Source organism: Phaseolus vulgaris, chromosome 1 (assembly GCF_051622355.1).
Source record: "Phaseolus vulgaris cultivar YP4 chromosome 1, ASM5162235v1, whole genome shotgun sequence".
NCBI lineage: Eukaryota > Viridiplantae > Streptophyta > Magnoliopsida > Fabales > Fabaceae > Phaseolus > Phaseolus vulgaris.
In genome coordinates, this window is record NC_143498.1 from 46,038,399 (window position 1) to 46,062,804 (window position 24,406).

The window sequence follows — 24,406 nt, forward strand, 5'->3', positions numbered from 1 at the left end:
TATTGTAATATAGAAATAAAATAAAAAAATCAATTTATAAATATTTTATTGAAATTAATAAAATTCATTTCATTGTTTTTTCGAAAAATAAACATTGAAGTGTACTTAAAAAAAGGAGAAAGTATATTAAATTAAACTTAATAATTTAACACAACTTTAAATTTACAAAAATGCAAGGCAACGTGTATTTTGATTAGTACCAATAATAGTAGTAAAAGAAACATCACTTTATGTATTTAATAATGATAATGATAAAATTCTGTTTCAAATTGGGAAATAAAATAACTTTTTATTTTAATAAAATATTAATAATATTTTTAGTTTACCCTTTTTTTTCTAGATCAGAGAAAATATATCTATACGTCTAAATAAAATATAAAAAATGTATGATAATTAAAAATAGATTTAAATAAATAAAATTCTAATATATCGTACTTGGAAAAAAGAAAAAAGAGGGAATACATTTTATTGCGACCTAATAAAGGTAATTCCAATAAACTCTTTATTGTCTCTTTCTTCGGCATTTTACAATTTCTTAGTGTACTTTTGGAAAAGTTCTAATTCTTTGGTTAGGAATAGATTTTAGTCCATAGCATTTGATCCCTCAGGATTAAAAAAAAGAGTCAAAGGACTAAAAAAAAAATTTAAATAGCAACAAAAGCCTTACTAGTTAGGTTAAATCCATGGATATTTTTAAAAGTAAGAAAATGAAAAAAAAAATTAAAAATTGTTGAACGTACACAAACCTACATTGTCTTAAGTTGCTCAATATGGACCCTAAGTCAGGTTGAGTCTGGGTGAGTTAGGTCTCATCTAAGTCGTGTTGAGTCAAATTAGATACAAGTTAGGATAAGTTAGGTTGAATTAAGTTCACGTGAAGTCGAGTTTAGTTTTTGGATAAATCGAATTAGGCTAAGATGGCTCATGTCGAGCTAATTTAGGCTAGATTTATATTAGCCGAGTTGAGTCATGATTAGGTTAAATCGAGTTGGGAAGAGATCAGTATGTCCAAGTTGATATCAGGTTAAGATGGACAGGGTTGGGTCAGGCTTAAGTAAAATAGGCCGATTGAGTTGGTCCCAACTCTAGTTGGATTCAAGTTAAGTTAAGGTTGATGTTTCTATTCGTGTTGAATTCAATCGAGCCCACATTACATAAGGTTGAGTCGGTCCCACATCAGGCCAAGTTGAGTCTGACCAATGTCAAGTCGAGTCAAGTCAAGCGCACCTTAGGTTGAGTTGAGTAGGGCTCACATCGAATCAAGTCAAGTCGGACTCATGTCGAGCCAAGGCAAGTCATGCGCACGTTAAGTTGAGTCAAGTCAAGCCCACATTAGTTGAGTCAAGTCGGACCCACATCAAGCTCAGTCAAATTGGGCCCATATTTAGCCAAGTTGAGTTGGGTTTATGTCAAGTCAAGTATAGTCAAACTCACATTGGATCGAGTTGAGTTAGACCCACATTGGGTCCATGTCAAGTTGAGTAAGTCTAACCCACCTCAAGTCAAGTCATTTCATACTTATCTCTGATTGAGTTGAGTTGGGTGCACCTCGAATTGAGTCAATTCGACCCCACTTCCAACTCAATCGAGTCAGGCCAAATCGAGTTGAGTACACCTCGACTTGAGTCAAGTTAGATCCACATTAGGCCGAGTCGAGTCGAACCTGGGTTAGGCCGAGTTAGACCAACATCAATCCAAGTCAGTCAAATCTTGGGTCGAGTCATACCAATCATGTTGGGCTCACACCAGGCCAACTAAAGTCAACTCCACATCGTGTTAAGTAGAGTTGAACTCATGTCATTCCGAGTAGAGTTGTGTCCATGTTAAGTCAAGAAGACTTTGTCTACGTTGGATTGTGTCAAGTCAAACCAATATTGGACAGAGTAGAGTCGAATCCACCTTAAAAGAATGAAGTTGGAGTCACCTTAGACAAAGTTAAATCAATTCACCTCAGATCGAGATCAGACCCACTTTAAATTAATATAAATTAGACTGATCTCCAACAAAATAAAATTACTTAAAATCTAATTAAATTAAATGATAGTGAAATCAAATTGTATAAAATTTGCTTTGATATCAATAGGTCTATCTTGTAAAAGTAAAATCAAGCAATATATCGATAAATTGAAAAAAAAGTGTTATTTTGTTTGTGTTCTTTTACTTTAATATAAATATGAAGTAAAATTATAAACACTTTAACTTATTTGTCATGATAATTATCAGCACCTCTCTCAAAATATGAACATATTAAAATGATGAAAAGTTTATATGAGAGAGGATTTACCGTTTAATAAAACTACTTATTTTTAAATAATTAAATTTTTATTTATATTATTATATCTCTAAACATTAATAAAAGAGAATAAATAATAGTTTATTTTAAAATATTTGAAGGCAAAAATCTCTTTATGTAAAATTACTAAAGTAAATTGTGTCTCTCTCTCATGCTACCAATTAAAAGTTTGTAATTTGTAAATATATCTAAAATATAATATTAAAAATTCACCTATGATATAATTTTGGGAGAGTGTAATTTTAGTTCCGTAAAAGCTCAATTAGACATTTGTTTATATCTTTTCAATTAAATTACTATGGTTATCAGTAATATATTTTCCAAATTCTAATATTTGTATCAATATTAATAATTAATAATTATAGTTAATTATTTAAGCCGAATATGAACTATATTTAATAATAATTTGTTAAATAAGAAATAATTTTAAGTGTTAAATTTAAGAATTAAATTTTGTAAAAAAATCTATTAAAACATCATCATGATGATAATCTTAAATTGTGAATTGTGAAAAATATAGAATGCACGAAAATGAAAAGAAGTGAAACGTTGAAAGCCGAAAGCCGGAAGATATAAAAGGCGGGAGCACAAGTGAAAGACTGAGTTACTAGCTTCTTCAATACTGTCTGTGGTGCTGCGTTTGGTTTTGGTTTAGGGTTGCAGCTCTCTCAATACACTTCATTCTCCACTTTCTCTCTCACGACGCCGTATCATCCAAACATACTCTGCAATTTTCCTTTTCTTTCACTGTAAGTTCTCTCTTATCCCTCTCCCAATTCAATCCCTGGTTTTATGAACAATAATTTTGTCACATTGCTTCGCTTTTTTCTTTTTATTCTTTGTTCGAATCATTACTACGGATGACCCTGTTCTCCAGTGTTCTTTGACTTTCGTTGTTGAATTTCAATGTTTTATTTCCAGATGATTAGAGGTTGCATGCTGAGTTGTTCACTGAATGATAGTTACTGACTCAGTGTAGATACCTCACACAGCGTATAAGGTTTCGTAAAGTGGTCGATTCTAGTTACGATGTTAATTAGGTCACCATGACGGCAATGCAATGTAACTCTGGTTGCATCAACTTTGTTTATCTTTAATTTTCTGCTGTGTCAGGAATTTTGGTGAAACTGTAATCACCAATGCGGCCGGCCGCAGTTTAAAAGCTTGATTGTGGGAAATTGAGGATAAATGTGTTGCTCTGTGGTCCTAAACATCCCAAAAATCATTATGTTTTGGACTGGTTGTTTTAGAACCTTGGTGAATGGTTATTTGCTTGCCAACTTTATGGTTTCAAATTTCGATTTGGAGATGATGTGCATGAACACTTTAAATCTGTATACATTAGATGTTTTTGTGTTAAGGTTGATGCTTTCATCAACTTTTGTTGTATGGATTGGATTGTTGATTGTGTATTTGTTGTGTTATGTGAGCAGGATATATTTGGATTCAAGGCTGAAGTGAAACGGAGTTATGGCGGATTTAGAAAATTTGCTCTTGGAGGCAGCAGGTAGAACCCGACACTCTCGTCCAACATCAAGAAGAGGACATGGTGATGGTGAGAGTGTCTTCAGTTCGGATGATGAACATGAGTATCCAGGTCCAAATCACCCTGGCTCACGTGTTATCCTAAAGAAGAGATTTGATCCAAAGGAAAGAGATGATGGCAAGGGAAGTCAGGAAGAAGGGGATGACGATGTTGGTGGCCGATCTGATCACAAGGGTGATAGCAGCGATGACTATGATTTTGGTGATGATCTTTATAAGAATGAAGATGACAGGCGTAAGCTTTCTGAGATGACTGAACTTCAGAGAGAGATGATATTATCTGATAGGGCTACCAAGAAGTATGATAAAGATTTATTGGGGAAGATATCGTCAAAGCGGGAGAAGGGAAAGACAACTATACCTGGGACACATAGTTCACCTCTTCCACCATCTCGTGTGCGGTCATCAGTCAGATCAGTTGACAGGTCAGCTGCCAAGGATGGTGCTTTAAATGAATTGCGTGCGAAAAGATTAAAGCAGCAAGATTCAGAAGCAAACCGCAAAGTAAGTGAGGCATCTAAAAGTTCAGGGCCTGAACATGTTTCACCAAAGCACAAACCTTTCTCTTCAACAAGTCTCACAAGCTCAAGTGATAGTGAAAGTGAAAACAGGTCCCTGAGTTATGATGCAGGGTTGAGTGATGATGAAATGATCATTGACAGTGATGATGACCGGATAATTTTAGGATCTGAAGGACTTTTATTTGAGGATATAAAAGAAATCACCGTTTGCAGATCGAAACTAACAAAATGGTTTATGGAGCCCTTTTTTGAGGAATTAATTGCTGGTTGCTTTGTAAGAGTTGGTATTGGTAGATCAAAGGCAGGACCTATCTACAGGCTCTGCATGGTAAAAAATGTTGATGCCACAGACTGTGATCGGGAGTATAAATTAGAAAATAAAATCACACACAAGTACTTAAATCTTGTCTGGGGAAATGAAACTTCTGCTGCGAGGTGGCAAATGACTATGGTTAGCGACTCTCTTCCCCTTGAGGAGGAGTTCATCCAGTGGAATAAGGAAGTAGAGCGAAGAGGCGGTCGGAGGCCAACAAAGCAAGAAGTGGAAGAAAAAAAACAAGCTATACAAAATATCAACTTGTTTGTTTACTCAGCTGCTACGGTGAAGCAGATGTTACAAGAGAAAAAAACTGCCAAAATAAGACCACTAAATATTGCAGCTGAGAAGGATCGGTTAAGAACGCAATTAGAAATAGCACACAGTAAGCAAAATAATACTGAAGTGAACAAGATCATGACAAGGTTGCAAGAATTGGAGGAATCTCAGCACTCTAAGGAGAAGGATGTCAGAGCTTTGAAGCTTTCTGAGATGAATAAAAAGAACAGGTTTGAGAACTTCAAAAATGCTTCTGAATTGAAGCCAAGAAATACAGATTTGAAAGCAGGGGAGGCGGGTTATGATCCATTTTCAAGGAGATGGACTCGATCAAGAAATTACTATGCCGCAAAACCAGCTGAAGAGGTTGCAGCTGAAAATAATAGTTCCATTGATATGGTGGCCGATGAAGGCAGCTATCAGACGACAACAGCTGTGACAGGGGTGGCTGGCATGGCGGCTACGGCTGCAGCATTGAAAGCTGCTGCCGGTGCTGGGAAGTTAGTTGATACAAGTGCTCCGGTGGATCAAGGGACAGTGTCAAATGTGCTGCACGATTTTGAGCTGCCAATATCATTATCCATACTCCAAAACTTTGGTGAAGGCCAAGGAATTCAGGCAGGGTTTATGGCAAGAAAACAGAGAATAGAAGCAACTGTTGGATTTCAAGTCCCGGAGGAAAAAGGTAAGAGGGATGCGCGGACATTAACAGTTAGTGATTACAAGAGAAGAATAGGGCTTTTCTGAATTCTGTTGAAGTAGCAACTTTCATCAGGTATACACTTTTACACGATGAAGTTGGTTTGCATTATCTATAGTACTGTTTTGGCCGTTAATAACTATATATATCAACTTTTCAGGTGATCATGGAGTTTTCATTTTCTTTTACCTTCTCTTAAAAAAGAAAATTGTTGGATAGTCGGGTGCCGGGACAAAGAATTGTTAAAAGTATGTTGTTTGTTTAAATCTTCTTTACTTTTTTAAATACACTTGATATGCATTGTCGTAAGGATGATATCGAAGGTGCTCATTGGCTTTGATGTTTATTTGTTTTTTCATAAAAGATATTATTATCATCTAAATATGTGTTGCCCCTTTACTATGTTGTGAATGTGATCATTAGACATTTATCATTGTTGGTAACATTAAAGTTTACAACAACACGTCGATTATTATTTCGAAATATTGGAATTTTTAGTTCAAATTGTATGCAATTCACTAAAGCGCACTACTTAATCGTACAGGAAATCAAATAGTAGAGTTTGTGTCATTTTGCACTACTGTTGATAAAATTGATTTTGATGTAATATGAATCAAGATATAATATTTTTTAATAAACCTAGAATCTTAGGTTATCTATAGTTATTTATGCTCCTGGTCGATTTTTAATATAATATCAGTTTTACAATGTTGAACCAATAATGTAAAATCATCTTAATTGGTATTTCAAAGTGATATGAAGAATCCAATATAAATCATATGGCTTAGTGCTTGTTTTACAAATGCTCAATTTTTCTCTCACTCTATTACACGTTAGAAAGTATAATTAAATTTAAGTTAAGGATAAATTTGAATTGTGAATTGTATCCAACTTTCTGACCAAGCTTCTCTTATTGGCACCAAAACTTAGTAATTGCTGCACATCATGTGATAATTTGAAACCCATGCTACTCACATTTCACCTGTTTTTTTACTCATTATTAACACTCCTTACTTTTTTTTATATTTTCAAAATACTCCTTATCTTTCTCATTTTCACACATCTTTCATAAACTAATTTCTATTGCATAATTTGTGTATACAGTACGGAAATTAGTTTCTATAATGTGTTAGAGTATATCTACTTGCGAAAAAATTCCAATCAAATATTTTTTGCCAAAAGAATTTTAAAAATAGAAAGGTGGTGCAAATAGTAAAATGGGGTATAATAGCTTGCACCTATAGAAAATGTCAACTATAGTTTGGCAAATTCTTCCTACACCCAATATTTTTCAACTACACCCAACACAATTTTAAAATTCCAAAAATACCCTTTATTTTCGAAATGAAAATCTGAAATTAAATTAATACATTATGAAAAAATAGATCCACAAGAACTTTTTGGGTTCCAGAAATAAAAATCTGGAAACAAAAATCAAAAGCCTATTATGGATAAGAAAATCCAAATGTGAAAAATTTGTTCCCAAAAAAAAAATCCAGAAACATATTTCAGAAAAAGGGATCCAAAATGTATTTTTATATGTACCCAATTTCTTTAAAGGCATTTTTGTCTTTTTCACTGGAATTGGGTGCAGTTATATAGTGTAGAAAGCAATTGCCCTATAGTTTCTGAGCTAGGATTGGGAAATCACGGTTGGATTGGACCGAAATTTGTACGAATCAGTACATGAATTTAAGCAAATGCTTCTTACACCCAATCATTTTTAACCTGCACCCAACATATTTTTTTAATTTCCAAAAATGCCCTTAATTTCAGAAATAAAAATCTGGAATTGAAAATAATATATTCTGGAAAAATAAATCCGGAAGTGATTATTGAGTTCTGGAAATAAAAATTCAAAAACAAAAATTAAAATTCTATTTCGGAAAAAAAATCCAGAACACATATTTTGGAAATTTATTTTTAAGGACAGTTTCGTCTTTTCCGTGAGATCGGGTGCAGTGATATGTTTCAGGAAGCAATTGCCATGAATTTATAATATAATACTTATTGAATTCAAAGATTAAATTGTTTGTGAATGTTATTCTTAACGAGTAACCCCCATGTTCGGTTTCGCAATATATGTGGAAGCAATGAGAATATTGCTTTTACGTTCTTTACATGAATTTTAATCTAAATGTTAATAATGCATCTAAACACTGAGTAACTACTTTTTTTCATTATTCATTTCTATTTGAATTTAACTTAATCAATATGCATTTTCAATATAAAAATAGTATGTTATTTAACAACAAGTAAGTAGTATTAATATAATTTTGAAATAAATTATCATATATAATCATTTATGGTTATAGTGGTACAAATAAATACATAGTTCATTTTCTTTATATGTAATCAAAAAATTGAAAATAACACGATTTGACTTCTTAAACCATAAAATAAAACATTTTTTTATTTTCAAAACGCGATTTAGCTTGCTATAATTTATAACAGTCTGTAAATTGCTAATGAATGCTAATATTAAATCTGGTGTAGAATTGTACTTTAGCATCTATTGCATGATACAGTGTATTTTTAATATAAAAAAAAACCACGATTATTCTTAGGTAAAGAAAGAAAAAACAATTAACTTTAGCTTTCTCCTTTAAATATTATGAATAGTTATTATGTGATATTTTAAATATTTTTTATAATATTATTTAAACAATCTACAAACATTAATATTTAGTTAAAAAGTTTATAATATATTTATTGTATACTAGCGGTAAAAATAACATCGATAACAAATATAGACAATACTAATAAATTAAAAGTATACTGTTAATAAAAATAAAAAATTATTTTGACTGAAAAATAAAATATTACATAATATATATATATATAACCTCAGTAATAATATAATTGTATAAAATAAAATAAAAAAGTACAAAACATTATAAAAATATATCTACTTTGCTGAATAATACTTGAAAAATTACATTTAAGAAATTAAATTTAAATGAAGAAAAATAATGATCTCTTAATAATAAAAGAATGAAATATAATACAAATACTACAAAAATATCATAAAAACTAAAGTTTAAGATATACTATCAAAATAAATACTATAAAATATTTCATATAATATTTTTTTATTATAAGTATGAAAAATAATATTAGGAAATAAAACCTTAAAAATATTATAAAATATAAAAGTTATTGTACCAGATCAGAACAGGCCTGGTTTTTCTTTAAAACGAATTGCATAAGAAAGAAAAAGAAAAGGTAAATGGGATTATATGATGTATTTTTTTTAGGATTTAAGAATCTAATGTAACATAACTTTGATGTATTTGAAATCTTTTTTTTATTTCCTTTCAAGTTTTAAAGTGTGTAAATTGTATGTTTTTGGTGTACAATATAGAGTACAAAAGGTTTGAATCTTATGTATTACAATTACAATTGATGTAAAGGAAGAAAAATATAGTGAAGGGTACATAGTTTAATTTTTTAAATCTTTTAATAAAAATTATTTTGTAGGTGTTAACAAATCAAAATGACTTGGTTACTATAGTATCATTCTCATTAAATATTTGAAGAGAATTTTATTGTTTTCGAAAAAACTTACATTTAAATATGAATCTTTATAAAAAAAATAAGAAAACTTTTAGTTTTAGTTTTATTAAAAAAAAAGTCATTGTATCTCTCTAAATTATAGTATAATTCTTTTAGTCCTTTAAAATAAGTTTTAGTTTTAGTTTTAAAATAAATATTTTTCATTTATTTATACATACACTTTTTTTTCTAAAGATGTTAGGTATCCACATAGTAAAACAAATATTAATGGATGACATTCAAAATAATCATTTGACATTCTCATAATCCATTAACAAAAAATTAATAACACTACGAATAAAAAATTAATAATTTCAAAATTTTAAAAAATTTTAACTGTTTTTTTTTTTACAATTACTAGTAAAGTCCCTTCTTTTACATACACTAAAAAATATAAAAAAAAAATTTAATATGATTATATTTGAAGTTTTTTTCAAAAGTTATTTTTAGATTTTAAAACAAAAAAAACCACTAAAATTAATTAGAGATAAAGACATTTTATCGTATATAAATAAGTTCAAACCTCACTTTATAAAACAGTTATTGTAAGATTAAGTTAAACTTAAAAATTCACTTATTAATATGATATAAGAACAATTTAGATATATTCTAATAAAAGTTTGTTGGTCTTATTAGGTTATCTATTATCAGATGGATCTCACGTACGAGTTGATAGGTCTCAGTGTGAGGAAGTATGTTAGAATCACACATCGACTAACGATTAAAGAGAATAACATTTGATAGTATATAAATAGGAGTGCAAACCTCTCTCAATAATAACAAATTTTGTAAGGTTGAATTAGACTTAAAAATTACATTTTAATAATATCTCTAAATCATTTTGATTTTCCAACCTTTTACATCTTCACATATAGAAAATCATTTTTAAAAAATATGATTTATAAAATACTACCTCTGATATTTTATATAATTACTTAAAAAATTCTGGAGGTGTGGGGCTCTTTTATTGGTATTACACATATTTTTTTTATTATTTCAATGAAGATAAACAATTTTTAACGCGTAAGATTACCTTTGAATAATTATATAATAGTCATATAATTTGTATTAGTTTTATATCAACTTTGAATGATCAAACTTTAAAAATATTGTTATTACGGGTAAAATTGCCCCACTTATTTTAATTAAATAACAATCAAATTTCTTTAATAACTTAATTACTCATTCTTAATTTTTTTCTGAAAAGGTTATATTGACCATCTGTTAAATACATAACCATATTGTTTAATAGCTGTCAAAATATTATTTAACAGTAATATATATTCGTATACAATTAATGACTTCTTTAAAAAGAAACTAAAAGAAAGTATCTATATTTGACTGTTGACTTGATTTGATAAGTTAAGTATGTTTTACTTAATGGTAATTACCTTTTCTAAAAAAACATAATAATAAAAATTGAAATTTTAATATCTCTAATAAATTTAACAAGGAAATAGTTATTTTAGATATTTTGCCTAATTTATTTGTAGAATCATTCAAAAATTCAATCTTAATAATGTGATTAATTTATTTTGAAAAAAAAAAAACATGTTTTCAGCAACTTAGGGAGAGAATAAAGAAAACCAGCAGTAACATATTTCCAACATTAATTTGAATTGTCACATTCATCATTTGAGTCAAAATTCTCATACAAATTCAGAACACTTTTCCTTTTGTCATTTTCAAATTACTTTATCCTGAAAAGGATATTACGTAGTTCTTTAACGTATAAATTTGCGTAATTATACCACTTTAAATTTTGAAGAAGATATTTTTCAAAAAAGGTATTTCTAATTCAAATTAGGAACTAATTTGAAAAGTTCCTTCCATATTAATGCATGTAGAATTATCTCCATAGAAAATTAAAATAAAACAAAGTAAATTAGCAAATTCAGTAGTTAGAGAATTAAAGTGTTACTGTTTTTCTTTGAGGCAGTGAAGTAATTAGAAAACCCTCTTAATTACTATATATATTACGTGAATTAATTATGTTTGACTAAGTAATCACTCGTTCTTAGTTTTAATCTCTATTTATGGTTATAATAATGGTAACGTATTATAACATTAGTAATTTTAATAGTAACACTGCACATGCCACGTGTCAAACGTGTTAGCGTAGTCTAAATAAATTGAACAACATTTATTTAATTATTTTATGAGAAGGTAGAAATATTTTGTTATAGTTCTAAAAACTAAAAAAAGAATCTAAAAACCTTATATAAATATAAATAATAATAATATAATGTGACAGAAAAGAAATATGACACGAGGTGTAGCGGCATTAATGAGTAGGTTTACGTGGCATGATGTGATAGGTAAAAATAACTTTTTGAAATTACAAGTACGAACCATAAATCGTGATTATTATTTATTGTGAAAAAGTCTTATATAAATATAAAGTCTTCTTATTATCCTCTTATAAAACACTGCTATGTTCCCTTCCCTTTCATTCTCTCCAAAGCCACACAAGAGTGCATGTACCAACTTCTGACACTTTCTTCACATTCATCTCAGTTCTCATCCATGGCTGCAGAATCCAACTCAAACCTCAGAATCACCATTGAAAGAAACCCTCCCCAGCCACGCCTAGCTGAGTTGAACATCAAGTGCTGGCCCAAGTACATGCCCTTCCTTCTCTGCTTCTCTTTTGCTATGTATTGTGAAAAAGAATAAGCTTGTGTGTGAGTGTTATTCTCTAATCAGAATTGAGTTTCAGTGTAAAACATTTACTGTAGTGATGTCAAGGCACTATAAATATATTGCATCTGTGTTTTTGGCTTATGAAAAATTAGAATGATGATGGAATGCAGTGACACTGTGTAATCTGTGAATTAACTTTTGTTTTGATGGGGTGAAAAAATGAAAGGTGGGGTTGTTCTCCAGGGAAGTACCAGTTGAAATTTGATGCAGAAGAGACGTGCTACTTGGTGAAAGGGAAGGTGAAGGCATACCTAAAAGGGTCATCAGAGTTTGTGGAGTTTGGAGCTGGGGACCTTGTGACAATTCCAAAAGGACTGAGTTGCACTTGGGATGTGTCTGTTGCAGTGGATAAGTACTACAAATTTGAATCAAATTCTTCTTCTACATCATCATCATCATCTTGTTAACTATTGGTGTGGTGTGGACCTATGATTATGATTAATTAGCTTAATTTTAGCCTGTATGATTCATCAAGTTGTTATTATTCATTGAAAAAAGAAGATGGAAAATGGTTGTCTGATTGCTGTTGTTTGATTGTGGGGGGAATTGAATTGAGATGATATGGCTGACAGAAAGAGAGAGAAATGAATGATAATAATTATTTTGAGTCAAAGAAGGAGAAAACATATCAGTCAATGCATGCTATGTTCAAAGCAACCCCTGCATCTACGTGTAAAAATATAAAAGACAGCTTTTATTGTTCCTTTGACTGGTCAATGATTTTGGACGGTGTTTTAATTGAATAATAAGAAGAAGAATAATAATGAAAGAGAGTAAGATGAAGGGAAAATGTTGAATTTGGTAAAGAAAAGAAGGTATAAGAATGATTTGGACACGACCATCGATACACTTTCTCATCTGATGACTACGACCGATTCCACTTTCTTCTTTTTCTCTTCATTTCACTTCTCTTCTCATATCTAATTATCTCCACCCATGCTCATACTTTCTTCTTTCTTCTTTCATTTTTTATTTTATCTGTTATCTGTTGGGCTGGCTAAACCTCCATTTTCCATGCATCCACCATTCATCATTTTAGTCTCATCAACTTATTGCCTTTCTGCTGTCACTGTTCTAAAAATGTGTGTACGTTTGAATTAGTTTTTTTATTCAAAAAATATTAATATAATATATCAAGGATCCATTTACGTTACAGTTGAAGATTAAGTTTTGTTAATCTTATTTTCGCTAAATTTTTATGAATGTTGATTTTTCAATACTTAAGATAATATTTTTCAAACATTACTTAGTTTATTAACTGACCGTTGCGAAAAATAAATCTTATTATCACTTAATGTCACACTATAATTCCTATTCTGTAAAATATAATTTTTTTTCATTAAAGCTTAAAAAACTAAAAAGTGACAATCAACAGGGTAAAAGACAAGCATCTCACTAATTTGTTGAAAAATAATTGAAACTAAGCATGAGCTAATTTTTCCCTTTAAATTGTTAAATAATATATCATGTAGAATAATTACATGAAATATTTCAAATAAACCGAGGAATAAAAATAAAATGTTTTAAAATGTAATGATGGTTACTGTTTAATTAAATGTTTTTAAATAATATTTATCATTATTGATGCCTGGTTTATAACTTGTCTAGTTTGGAAATAATTTGTTTAACATAATTTCCTTCTTTGAAGTGGAATATAGCAGGAGTGGACGACATGCAGATAAGTACACGGTTTTTAGATATTGTATTTACAGAAAAAGACTTGCACATGGCCCTTTATAATGGCTACATTCTTTTTTTCTTTGGAATTTATCGTGTTCATCCTTTTCCTCCAATTCTTTCTTGTTTTTTTAAAGGGTGAGTATCTTTTGTTTCAGCAGTTTAGCAACCATCTATTTGGATTCTTGCATTTATACGTTCTATCTTGTTTTACTCCCCAAAGCAGGGACCAAATTTATATTTGATACGAGTTGAAATTTGAAAAGATGTTACAACTCATGAATAAGAAAATGAAATTTAACCAAAACCCAACCACAAGAAAGAGGCAAAAACCAATTCAAACTTTTCTCACTAAGGAGGGAAGACCAACGACAACTTGTGCCGTGCCCTACAATTACCACACCATTGCGTGTCCCATGACATATACCTATCCACTCATTTCCACTTCCTATTGTTTCTATTCTATTTTGTTTTTACACTTTTAAAGAACAGTTTTATAAACATACTTTCTTCATGGAATATTAAAATATGTCCAAACATATAACATTTCCTTTTCTACATTCAGCAAAACTTAGAACGTTCACTGGCAGTGCTCTTATTTTCAAAATTGATGATCTTGTACGATCCCTTCCACTAGTATGTAATCGGGTTTCCAAACCAGGAATGTACTTAGATACAGCGATATTTAAAATTAATATACTACTTAGGAGGGTAAAATAACTTATGACCTCGATAGTATTGTTTCTGTTTACATAGACAGGTTTCAATAAATTCCATAAGAAAAACTTAGTGGCTTGGTAATATTCCAAAAAGCTTAAACGTGAAAATATTTGGGTTCCATACTCGCAGGACAGGACCTACATAACATGGATATATTAAATATTTGGCGTCCGCATGGTGTAATTTAGTGCCATGTCGTGTAGCTAGAGACTTTCCAGGGGAAGAAAAAAGAAAAAAAAAAAAAAACATTTTCTTTGACTACTAACGTTACACAGGTAGAAACGGAGATGCCCGCTTATGGGTTGAAGGGAGAGGGAGGGGGTTGGAGGGAAGAACAAGAAATACAAACATGTTAACAAAGGAAAATGTTAGTACATATTCATACATGGATAATACAAAAATATACATTTTCTAATGCAGTGAGTGAAGTTCCACCAGCGGTTGCATGGGCTCAGCACTGGATATGGTGATGTTTGGGCAGATCATCGGCAGAGAGAGCTGCATGGGGATAAGAAATACATTTTAAAACCTCATGCACGTTAAAAGAAGGACAATTTCTATCAGAGTTTGTACCTCCCAAGAGTTGAGCTTTAAGTGGTTGAATTGTTTTTTCAATAACTTCAATGATTGAGTTGTTGATTAAAAATCAAGGTGAGAGAATCTCTACTCTGACTAAATAGTACATCTTATGGTGAGAAAGCTCAACTGCTTGAGAGGTCCACCTCTCCCTATAATTATCCTGAAACAAAAAATATTTCGTATCCACTACTTGCATAAAAAAGTTTATCTTGTATGGGTTTTATATATTTCACATTACCACAAACGCAAGCATTTGAAAGGACTGGGGCTGGTGTAAAATGCTTACCATGTATGTTGCACTGTAATGTGAATCAAATCTTTGAATTCCATGTCCAATCATTTATGTAAACCTAAAACAGGCAGTACATTTGTAAGGATAAATAAACATACCAATAATTATGATCCAAATGCACATTAACGTAAAGGAATGCCATTGTAAAAACAAAAGCTAGTATGTTCCTTAATTTCACTCTTCGGAAGAGGGATAAGGAGAAGTAATTCCTACAAGCGAATACTACAAAAAGTCAAAATGATTATTCTTTGAAACAATCAAACAAATTTTCATTCGACTCTTCGGAAACCATTCTGACATTTACTCGAACCAAATAAGAGACCACACGTCACAAACCCCGTCTCCTTTTCGCATTTAACACAGGTCAATCCTCCAACATTCATAGGCAACACGGTTTTCATACGAAGGCAATGAATCACGCAAAATCCAATATGTAATTTTCTAACCTCTAAAACCCCCATCGAATGAAAATCAAATATCGTATAGCTGCAGAAAAAGGATTGGTTTGTAGTTATTATGAAATACTGATCCAAAAGCAGAAGCGAGAGACTCAAACTTTGACAACTACCTTTGCAAAATATAATTTAAAATCAATTTGGCTTAGACTCCCCTAATTTATCCTTAAAATAAAAGTGTAACTGTCATGGCTGTTTCACCCCACCAAAAAAAAGGATGTCGTTTTGGCATGATCATCACATCAGAGTTTAGGTGATTGCATCATCAGCATAGCCTACCCTTAATCCTCCTTTGACATTGATGATTTTACTCATCAAAATATTATCTAAAAGAAAATCAAAACCACCCGTTTCTTCCCAGTTGTCAAATAAACTATAAATTCTAGAAGAATCAATATATAACCTTGCTCACTGACTGACTCCAATTATGGTCTCCTCAGGAAAGTAACTTGGTCCGTTGCCATTCACTGCATGAGCACCGTCGTACTGGAGAACCCTAAGCTTTCCTTCCTACAACCACAGGCAAAAGATTACCACTTATATAATATAAGCTAAAGCATACATCATTGGTTCCCCCCGGCAAAACCATACCTTTGTTCCATAAACTAGTCCTCCCCCAGCAAAAGGATGAAAGCATGCCACATTGACCTCGTCTTCTGCACTAGGAAGCACCCTAACAAGTTCCATATCTGACACCCTGTATACCTACAAAATAAAGCAAATTCAGACATGAAATTCAGATTAAAACCATTTGAAAACAATAAGGGAATAGATGATATGAACGACAACAATTGGTGTCAGCCCATAGATTAAGCACAAATAGTTGAACAGTTGTCTAGACAACAGTTTAAGCATAAATGTCATGATCCAAAACCAGCAAATGGCACTTTATACTAAAGATTATACAGACTACAAAGGGTGGGTACAAATGAGAGCAATTCACATCAGAAAAATTTAAATTCAGAGAGAGCATCTTACCTCTAGCACTGTATATATAGGTAATGTTGTTTCTCCATCAATGACAATACTTTTAAGAAGAGAACCATGGCGTCGACCATAGGCAAGTAGTATGTGCTCAGATGTAGGAGAGAACTACACATCAAACAGCAGTTGCACAAAAGTTATTATAAGAATAAATTTAATAACATGTATCATTCAAAAGGGAGCACATATCTCTAAGGCTGTGTCGAGAGAGAAGAAACAATTTATAAAACATGAATATCAAAATAGTGGTACAGATATGTGCAGAAAAGGAAAAAGATAGTAAAAGAGTATGTAAGAAAATATTGATCATATCTAGAATATCCGTCAGGATCGGTTTTCCTATTTCATCATCTCATAGGACTGATTACCATATTTTCTTATATCATCGTTTGTTTCCTAGTTAGTTAATAGTTAGGAAAATTATTAGTCTAAATAAGGGTTAAAGCTCTAGCTTTTATGAACACATCAATACATTGTAATTATATCACAATTAATTTCAATTTGTGTTTCATTCTCATATATATATATATATATATATATATATATATATATATATATATATATATATATATATATATATATATATATATATATATATATATATATATATATATATATCTTCCTTCCTTTACACCTAAACCTCTTAATTTCAACAAATAAAACTATGAATGGGAAAGCACTCTGTCTAGAGTTAATAAAGGTTGGCCAAAAATGTGTCAAGTTGTCAACAAGATTGCCCTACGTACCAATAATAGTCAATTTGGAAAGAAATAAATCCACAACGGACTAATTTCAATAGATGAAACTTTGAGAGACTAAAGCAATACAAGTTGTTCATTCAGGGACCAAATTGTGTGTATGTATGTGTGTGAGACAAAGTGTGCGTGTGTGAGTTTCATAAAAGTAAGGGCACACAAACCTGAATTGAAGTCAGACAATGAGCTGCTCTAATTGCCCGTGATGCAAGCACCAACCCAAATCTGTTCAACATAAAAACAATTTTAATCTCTAATGGACTCACTTAAGTTTATGAATGAAGTTCCAATTGGAAGCAATAAGTTGGGTAAAGAAGCCTTACGTGGCCTCCTCAAGGGAGTATATCCGTAGCTCATACATAACTTGGTGTCCAGAGATTGGATGTCTGGTTGGTGATGTTGCAACACCAGGCTCGTGGTGTACTGGAGTTTGTAAGCCTGGATCAGCCTCTATATGAGGAAGCATACATGCAACGCAGGCAGCTAAAAATCTACCACATGGTGAAAAATGAGCACCCATTTCGCTGCAAAGGGAAAAAAACCAACTTTGTGAGATGAAAAAAAAAAATAAGCACAATAAACTATTAGAATATAATTTGACTCTAATACAAAAAATGCATATTACATGTGAGGTAAGAACACCAAATGAACATAATTATGACTGAATTATGTATAACACCATTACTATTAAGTGACAAATAGTAAGTTCATAAATCATTCACAGGGAAAAATGAAAAAAAAAATGTTCAACTCAAATTATGCACAGAAACTATATTTTCTAAATTTTATATGAAAAAATTACACCATGTCAACCACATGATATAACATCAGAAGGTACCTGCAGAGAACAGCATGTGGTATGGTTAGACGACATCTGTCGGCATTAAGTGGGACACATGGATTTTTTATGTCATGCGACCACACTCTTAACTTCACAGTGCAAGGCAAGTCTGCAGCTGCTGCAGTAGCCACTGATGTAGCAGCAAGTTCTGATTGAATTCGATTCATGATTGTTTGGATATCGGATCCATCGTGTGGATTATTAATAGAAGAAGCAAGATTGCCTGATTCATATACAGGTTGACGGGATTGTGAAAAATGATTCCGTAAACCTGATCTCAATGAAGAACCTGGTATGCTGATGCTGCCAGTTATTGCTGAAGATGACATTGCTGCATCATTATTAGAACTGGAAAAATTAGATGGCATTGTGGAAGAACCAATCTGTTGGGCTAGAATGTCACGACTAGCACCCATGTGAGGAAGCATTGAAGGAACACTAACTTGGACTTGACCCATTAACCATCCTTGGAGAAAAGGAAACTCCCATGCAATTGGATCTCTTGAACTAGAAGGAAAAAACTGGTTAAATTGACCCAACTCAGAGGGAACCCCATGGTTGGCAGTTTGCCTAGACAGTCCATGTAGCACACCATTAAGAGAATAGGTATTAGTAGAGTTTCCATGTTGGCTTCCTTCAGCATGTCTGGTTTCATCAGTCTCCATACCATCCATTGTGAGATTACTGAGGCCAATTCCCATTCCATTAGAGAATGCAGCATGAGCGGGATATTCTGTACCAGATTGAGAACTAGTGGGCATCTCAGAGAATGTATCCATGGGAGACACTGTAGCCCCATATTGTTCTGTTGCACTTGTGTCTGCCTGTAACTGTACCATGGCAGAAGACTCACTTTGCATGCTACCTGAGCCCACATCAAGACTAGAATGATGTAGTTCTGTTCTTGACTCGTCAAGAGTATATGAGGGCATAAAAAAGAAAGGTACATAAGGTAGTTCGCTGGAACAACTAATATGTTGTGTAGGATGAATATTTGTGACAAAAACAGCAGGCGGAGGATATTGTAAATAGCCAAGAGATGTTGCCTCTGTCATTGAGGAATCTGAAGAGTCAAGATCATTGACCTACACATCAATACAAAGTATGTTAACCAAAAGGAAAATCCAAAAAATAGCATTCTGAATGAATAGCATGGATATATGCTACCAAAAACATTATAATGCATTCACCTCTGCAGTTAAAAGATATGGTGCGGCATGTGGGTGAAAATGCACAGCCCGGAGTGAGCGCTTTGTCTTCAACACAAATATAGGTGAGGATGCTTCACCTTTCTTGTTGTGGTGCCATATGTACAACTGAGACAGTATTTCACAATGCAGAGTAAAAAACAGGCGCCAAAATGTGTGAACAAAACACAACAATTCATCTAAGATTTAAAAAACATGGGAGAAAAAATACTACCTTGTGGCCAGATGCAACAGCAATTATTTCACCTTTGGCATGAAAAGCAATAGATGCAATAGGCCGGTCTGTGAGAAAAAAACAGCCACTGAATTCATCAGAGAGAAACCGATATACAAAAGAAAGGAACAAAGAACATATTTAGTAACAGTTAAACAGTAATTTAGAAAGGTAAAAGAGAGATTGCAAATGAGTAAACATACAGAAATGATGAGATATTATGCACTCTGATGTGTTGGCATCCCATAGACGAACTTCTTGATCCAAGCTCCCACTAGCAAGTATATGTGGATGCAATGGATGAAACCTAACCTGTACCATCAGCACAAAGTTCAAATTTAGGGTATGATTAGCACATAGTTAAAAAAATTTGGGGCGGGGGACTGCATCATGAAACACAGGAATATTTCCAACAGGAGAGATGGAGGATTGCAATAGTTACATCTGGTTTGGGTTACACAAACTACAATTTTAGACACTTCCACCATTTATTGGCAAATAAACTGGATGGGTATCCCAGTCTCATTCTTTTTTATAATTAAAATTTGCTAATTGAAAATGAGAAGCCCGTAATTTATTATAGAAATTGTTAAATCCCTGACACCAGTTAATGATATTTTCAACCCACTGCATGTGGCAAAAGTTCACATATTATTAAGCTTCAAGCAAAGATCATGGGTCTTGTTGAATGGATTCAGGAGGAAAGAGAGGATTTTGTGGCACAAACCAAAGTGGCAAATAGTAAAAAAGGGAATGAACGGCACATGTTCAACTTCTGCTGTACCCATTGATTTTAGGAGAGAGTTTTTTAGCCGTGAGTTTATGAAAAAGATAAAGTATTTGAGAAATAAAGACAATTATATACATTGTTGCCTGGTGTCAATTATTTTATGTTCAAATAATGCAACAATAATTAATATTTTCTTTATGTAGTAGTATACTACGAGACCTGTTTTGGACAATGTTGTGGCTAGGAAAGAATTTTCTTCCCCGGTTGCAAGTTCCCTTCTCTCTCAATTAGAACATGCCCACTCAAGTAGAAATAACAGTTCATCCTTCCCCCCACCTAAAGACCCCTTGTACACATATTTTCCTAACAAATAAATAGCTACATAAATTGAATGGCAGGATATCACCTAATTGAATAACATTGAGAATTTCATCAACTCAATTTCATTAAATTGTCACTTCTTCAGAGCAAACTACCTCTCATCAATCTTCATGCAAAAATATTCCTTCCATAAACCACAATCATTACCAAAAGATACTAAAAAAGAAAGATAAAACAAAAACACAAGAAATCAAGGCAAATGGCAAGCAGACAGATTTGAAACTTACCACCCAAGGCGTTCTCCTATGACCAATTAACACCTTTAAGCAACTTCCCGTTTCACAATCAATTATCTTCACTGTATGGTCACCACTGCACATAACAAGATCAGATTCAATCATAAAAGTTCTTAAATTAAAATTAGCAAAGAGGAGATCAGCCAGTTAAAACTTACTGTGTAGAGGCAAGAACTTTCCCATCTGAACTAAATGCTGCTGCAATAGTAGACCGAGGAGGAGGCAATAAAGGACAATACTTAGCTGACAAATGCCGCAGTGACTCAGCCTCAACCCTGATAATCATTGTCAGTGATGTTAGTCCCCAAAATAGACTCTTCTTGAAAACAAAATTTCACATTCTCAAGAGGCTTCTTTTTGCCAATACAACTTATGGACTAAAGTAGTGTAAATACCACGAGAGGAGACCACGTCTTGCATCTCTCACAACCTCATTCTTGGGACGAGAATAAGGACTAGACTTTGACTTAGAAGCTTCTCTCCAGTGCCATTTGGCCACGTATTTTGTTCGGGGCGAGATCTCTCTCCTTGCGAGCAAATTGAATACATTGCTACCACTGGCCAAATTCAACACATCAGGTTAGAGAAATATTGTACAGTAAAACATGTAACTTCAAATTCAACTTGAAAGACGGAAAGTGCATTTCTGTAATTCGGCCTCAGTTGACGAAAACAAACTTGAAAATCCAAGTATTGACAAACGAATGGATTCTCAATTTATAGTAGCATGACAGATCACCATGCTAATCTCACGCATAGTCTAAACACGTACAATATTCAAGGTCAGAAAGAACAAAATTTCGACAAGAAACTCCCATTCTCCATGATCATCCATTAAAATCATGCACAAATTTTCCAACAAGTACCACCACCAAACATCTATAATCAACAAAAACCCAACCACTATGTCCCATATTGACCATAACCTCACAATACCACGATCTCATCGAAAACCCTAGCTAACTTCACAAGACTCAAACAGACGTCCGGGACAAAACAAAAGAAAACTCAAGACAGTTTTCCAAGCCAGCAACTGCGAATTGATGTTAACCAACACCTAAAACCACTCCACAGAAAAACAGGATCCAACCTAAAAACCATGCAGCAGCACCGGAAATCGAGCCTCGGGAACAGCAATCGCATGCATCAAGCTCAATTCCAGCTGCCTCCATCAAGAACAACACCATTATTTAACTATCCTAATCAGAAAGCAACCCGAACACGCCGCCACATCAACAGGTCAAAGAAACAAAAGCGAATTAGGCGAAATTGAAAAGTCCGGCAAAATCAGAAAAGAAAGAATCCGATACTGACATCCGTTCCGCGGATTCGGCGAGAAATTGAAAGAAAGGTTGCGAACAGGCGTAAGATCAAAACGAATTTCCGTTAGAAAAGGGAATCGAGTTAGAGAAAATGGACCTGCTGTTGGAATTGTGCGAAGAGGAAGAAGCGCGATCGCGCGAGCGAGAAAATCCCGTCATTTTGGGGGAGGAGGCGAAATTGGGAGAAGAGAAGAGAGGATCGAATCTGATAAGAGTTATAGGGAAGAGAGGAGATTCATGGTTTCGAAGGAAGACAGAGACAGAGACAGAGACAAACACACACTACCCTCTTCTTTCTTCTTCGTCTTCTTCTCTCTCTTTCTCTTTCTCTCTTTCTCTCTTTCTCTCGAATGGGATGCCTTTATTTCAGAGCCTCCGTCTTTGTTTCATTTCGAAGACAGACCTAGCCCGACCACACCACGCTAAAAGGAATTCCCATCTTTTGGGCCTTCCCCTGCAATTTCCAACACTTTCGGGGAGGAAACTCTCATTAAGGGAAATGCGTGGGTTTTCTTTTTTCTCCCCTCTCATGCCTTCAGATCTCTCCACCTACACCGTTGGATCCCACAGCCCTAAGGATTTGTGAAACCAACCTAGGTTTAGGACCAAAATGGACTCTCTCAAACCAAGGAAAACGATACCAAGTCAAATTTATGAAACATGGATAATAATATTAATTAACTCATTACGATTTTATTATGTCATATTTTTACATTTTTTATTATGTCTAAAACTATGTTCTTTTAATTTATTAATTGTTAAAAAATATGGAAATGGTTAAAAATTAAGAATATTATAGATATTAATTAATGTGGATAGAAAATGTAAAACATAAGTCAATTTTAATTTTTAAAGTCGTTGAAAATATCTATTACATCTTGGCGTAAGTTTCATACATAGATGTTACTAAACACGCAAGAAAAAACATTGCTTTTTATTTTAATTAGTAACGTGTTAAATACCCTAAATGGAATGACTATTGACTTCGTTTAAAAAAATGCTAAAAAAATGCTTTAGTATTTTTTTTAACTTGCAAAACTTATTTTTTTATATTTTTTAAATTAAACGAATGAAGTAAAATATGTTTGTCCTAAAATTTTATTCATAAAACTAATACTTTAACCCTCACAAAAACACTCGTGGATTCATATTTATTTGTGAGCTTGAAGTGCACAATTAGATCATGAACAACATATGGACCTCCAATGCCAATCATAATAAATTCATTTTCTATTTTCTTGTTGATAATGATTTATTTCTATTTTCTACAAATTCGACTTATAATCTCCATAATTTTAAGAATGAGAAAAGTTATAACCTTATATTTTTAGTTATGAATTTCATCTTCATGTCTATTCAAATAAGATTTGGTTTGAATGTGTGGAGATTATTTTTCCTCAGTTATATTTGCATATCCTCATTTATAAACTTTAATATTATATATTTTGTTCTGTCATATGATATTCTTGGAGTATATTGACATATTCAAATAACATGTTAGAATCTATAGAAAAAAAAATCACTTTTTTTTCTAAAATATTTTAAAAAAACATGTTTTAAACACAAGATTAAAAGTCATCACAGAAATATATTGCTACAAAGTCACATTATTACAATACTACCAGTGCAAAATATTACAAGAAATAAAACAAACTAGAATACTGTTATTGAAAAATATTGTAAGCAAAGGTTGAATGTAGTTTTAATACTTTTTTCACAAATATCAAACTGAGTTGGCATATTTTGTCACATAATTAAGAAACTTCATTACTTTGTGTGATACATTATCTTTAATGTGTGGTATCTTTTTTTATTACATGATTCAAATTGTAAGAATTATCCTTTTTTAACAAATTTTTTTCTTATTTCTTTCCACAATTAACCAAATTTTCATGAAATAAGATCTTGGCAATTGAATCTTTATCATTGTGATCTTTATTATTAATTGTCATGTCTCATTCATAATATTATTATTTTATTAACCCTAAAATATTTAGTCCCTTTTACTTAATGTTGTATCATCCTTCCTTAAAATAAATTATCAACCATCAAAATATCAAGTGAATCTTGACCCAAACTTTAAGAAATCTTTCTCTCACC

General features: G+C 32.3%; 3 protein-coding genes across 10 annotated transcripts; 2 read left to right on the top strand and 1 right to left on the bottom strand.

Annotated features, from left to right (window-relative positions):
• Positions 1-2,894: 2,894 nt before the first annotated feature.
• Positions 2,895-6,053, top strand: LOC137814348 (protein RTF1 homolog). The gene is made up of 3 exons (XM_068617036.2): positions 2,895-3,042; positions 3,727-5,729; positions 5,815-6,053. Exon 2 carries the CDS (start codon positions 3,764-3,766, stop codon positions 5,699-5,701), a length of 1,938 nt encoding a protein of 645 aa, XP_068473137.1. The 5' UTR covers positions 2,895-3,042; positions 3,727-3,763; the 3' UTR covers positions 5,702-5,729; positions 5,815-6,053.
• A 5,575-nt stretch (positions 6,054-11,628) lies between these two features.
• Positions 11,629-12,432, top strand: LOC137814349 (uncharacterized). Its single transcript, XM_068617037.2, has 2 exons — positions 11,629-11,830; positions 12,079-12,432. The coding sequence occupies exons 1-2, from the start codon at positions 11,688-11,690 to the stop codon at positions 12,317-12,319; spliced, it is 384 nt and encodes a 127-aa protein (XP_068473138.1). The 5' UTR covers positions 11,629-11,687; the 3' UTR covers positions 12,320-12,432.
• Positions 12,433-14,442: 2,010 nt separating this feature from the next.
• LOC137814350 (uncharacterized) lies at positions 14,443-22,880 on the bottom strand. Of its 8 annotated transcripts, XR_016521743.1 has the most exons (17): positions 22,404-22,798; positions 21,380-21,541; positions 21,143-21,259; positions 20,976-21,060; positions 19,841-19,949; positions 19,638-19,705; positions 19,406-19,531; positions 18,213-19,300; positions 17,698-17,898; positions 17,539-17,599; positions 16,614-16,727; positions 16,227-16,340; positions 16,039-16,145; positions 15,627-15,666; positions 15,175-15,238; positions 14,883-15,048; positions 14,443-14,807 (listed from the first exon to the last, which is right to left on the bottom strand). XR_016521743.1 is itself a non-coding variant. In XM_090303858.1 (13 exons), exons 1-13 carry the CDS (start codon positions 22,463-22,465, stop codon positions 16,044-16,046), a joined length of 2,409 nt encoding a protein of 802 aa, XP_090159984.1. In that variant the 5' UTR covers positions 22,466-22,798; the 3' UTR covers positions 16,035-16,043. The 8 variants fall into 8 exon arrangements, 1 of the variants encoding a protein (XP_090159984.1); XR_016521741.1 differs by lacking the exon at positions 15,627-15,666; XR_016521742.1 differs by lacking the exon at positions 14,883-15,048.
• Between the last annotated feature and the right edge of the window lie 1,526 nt (positions 22,881-24,406).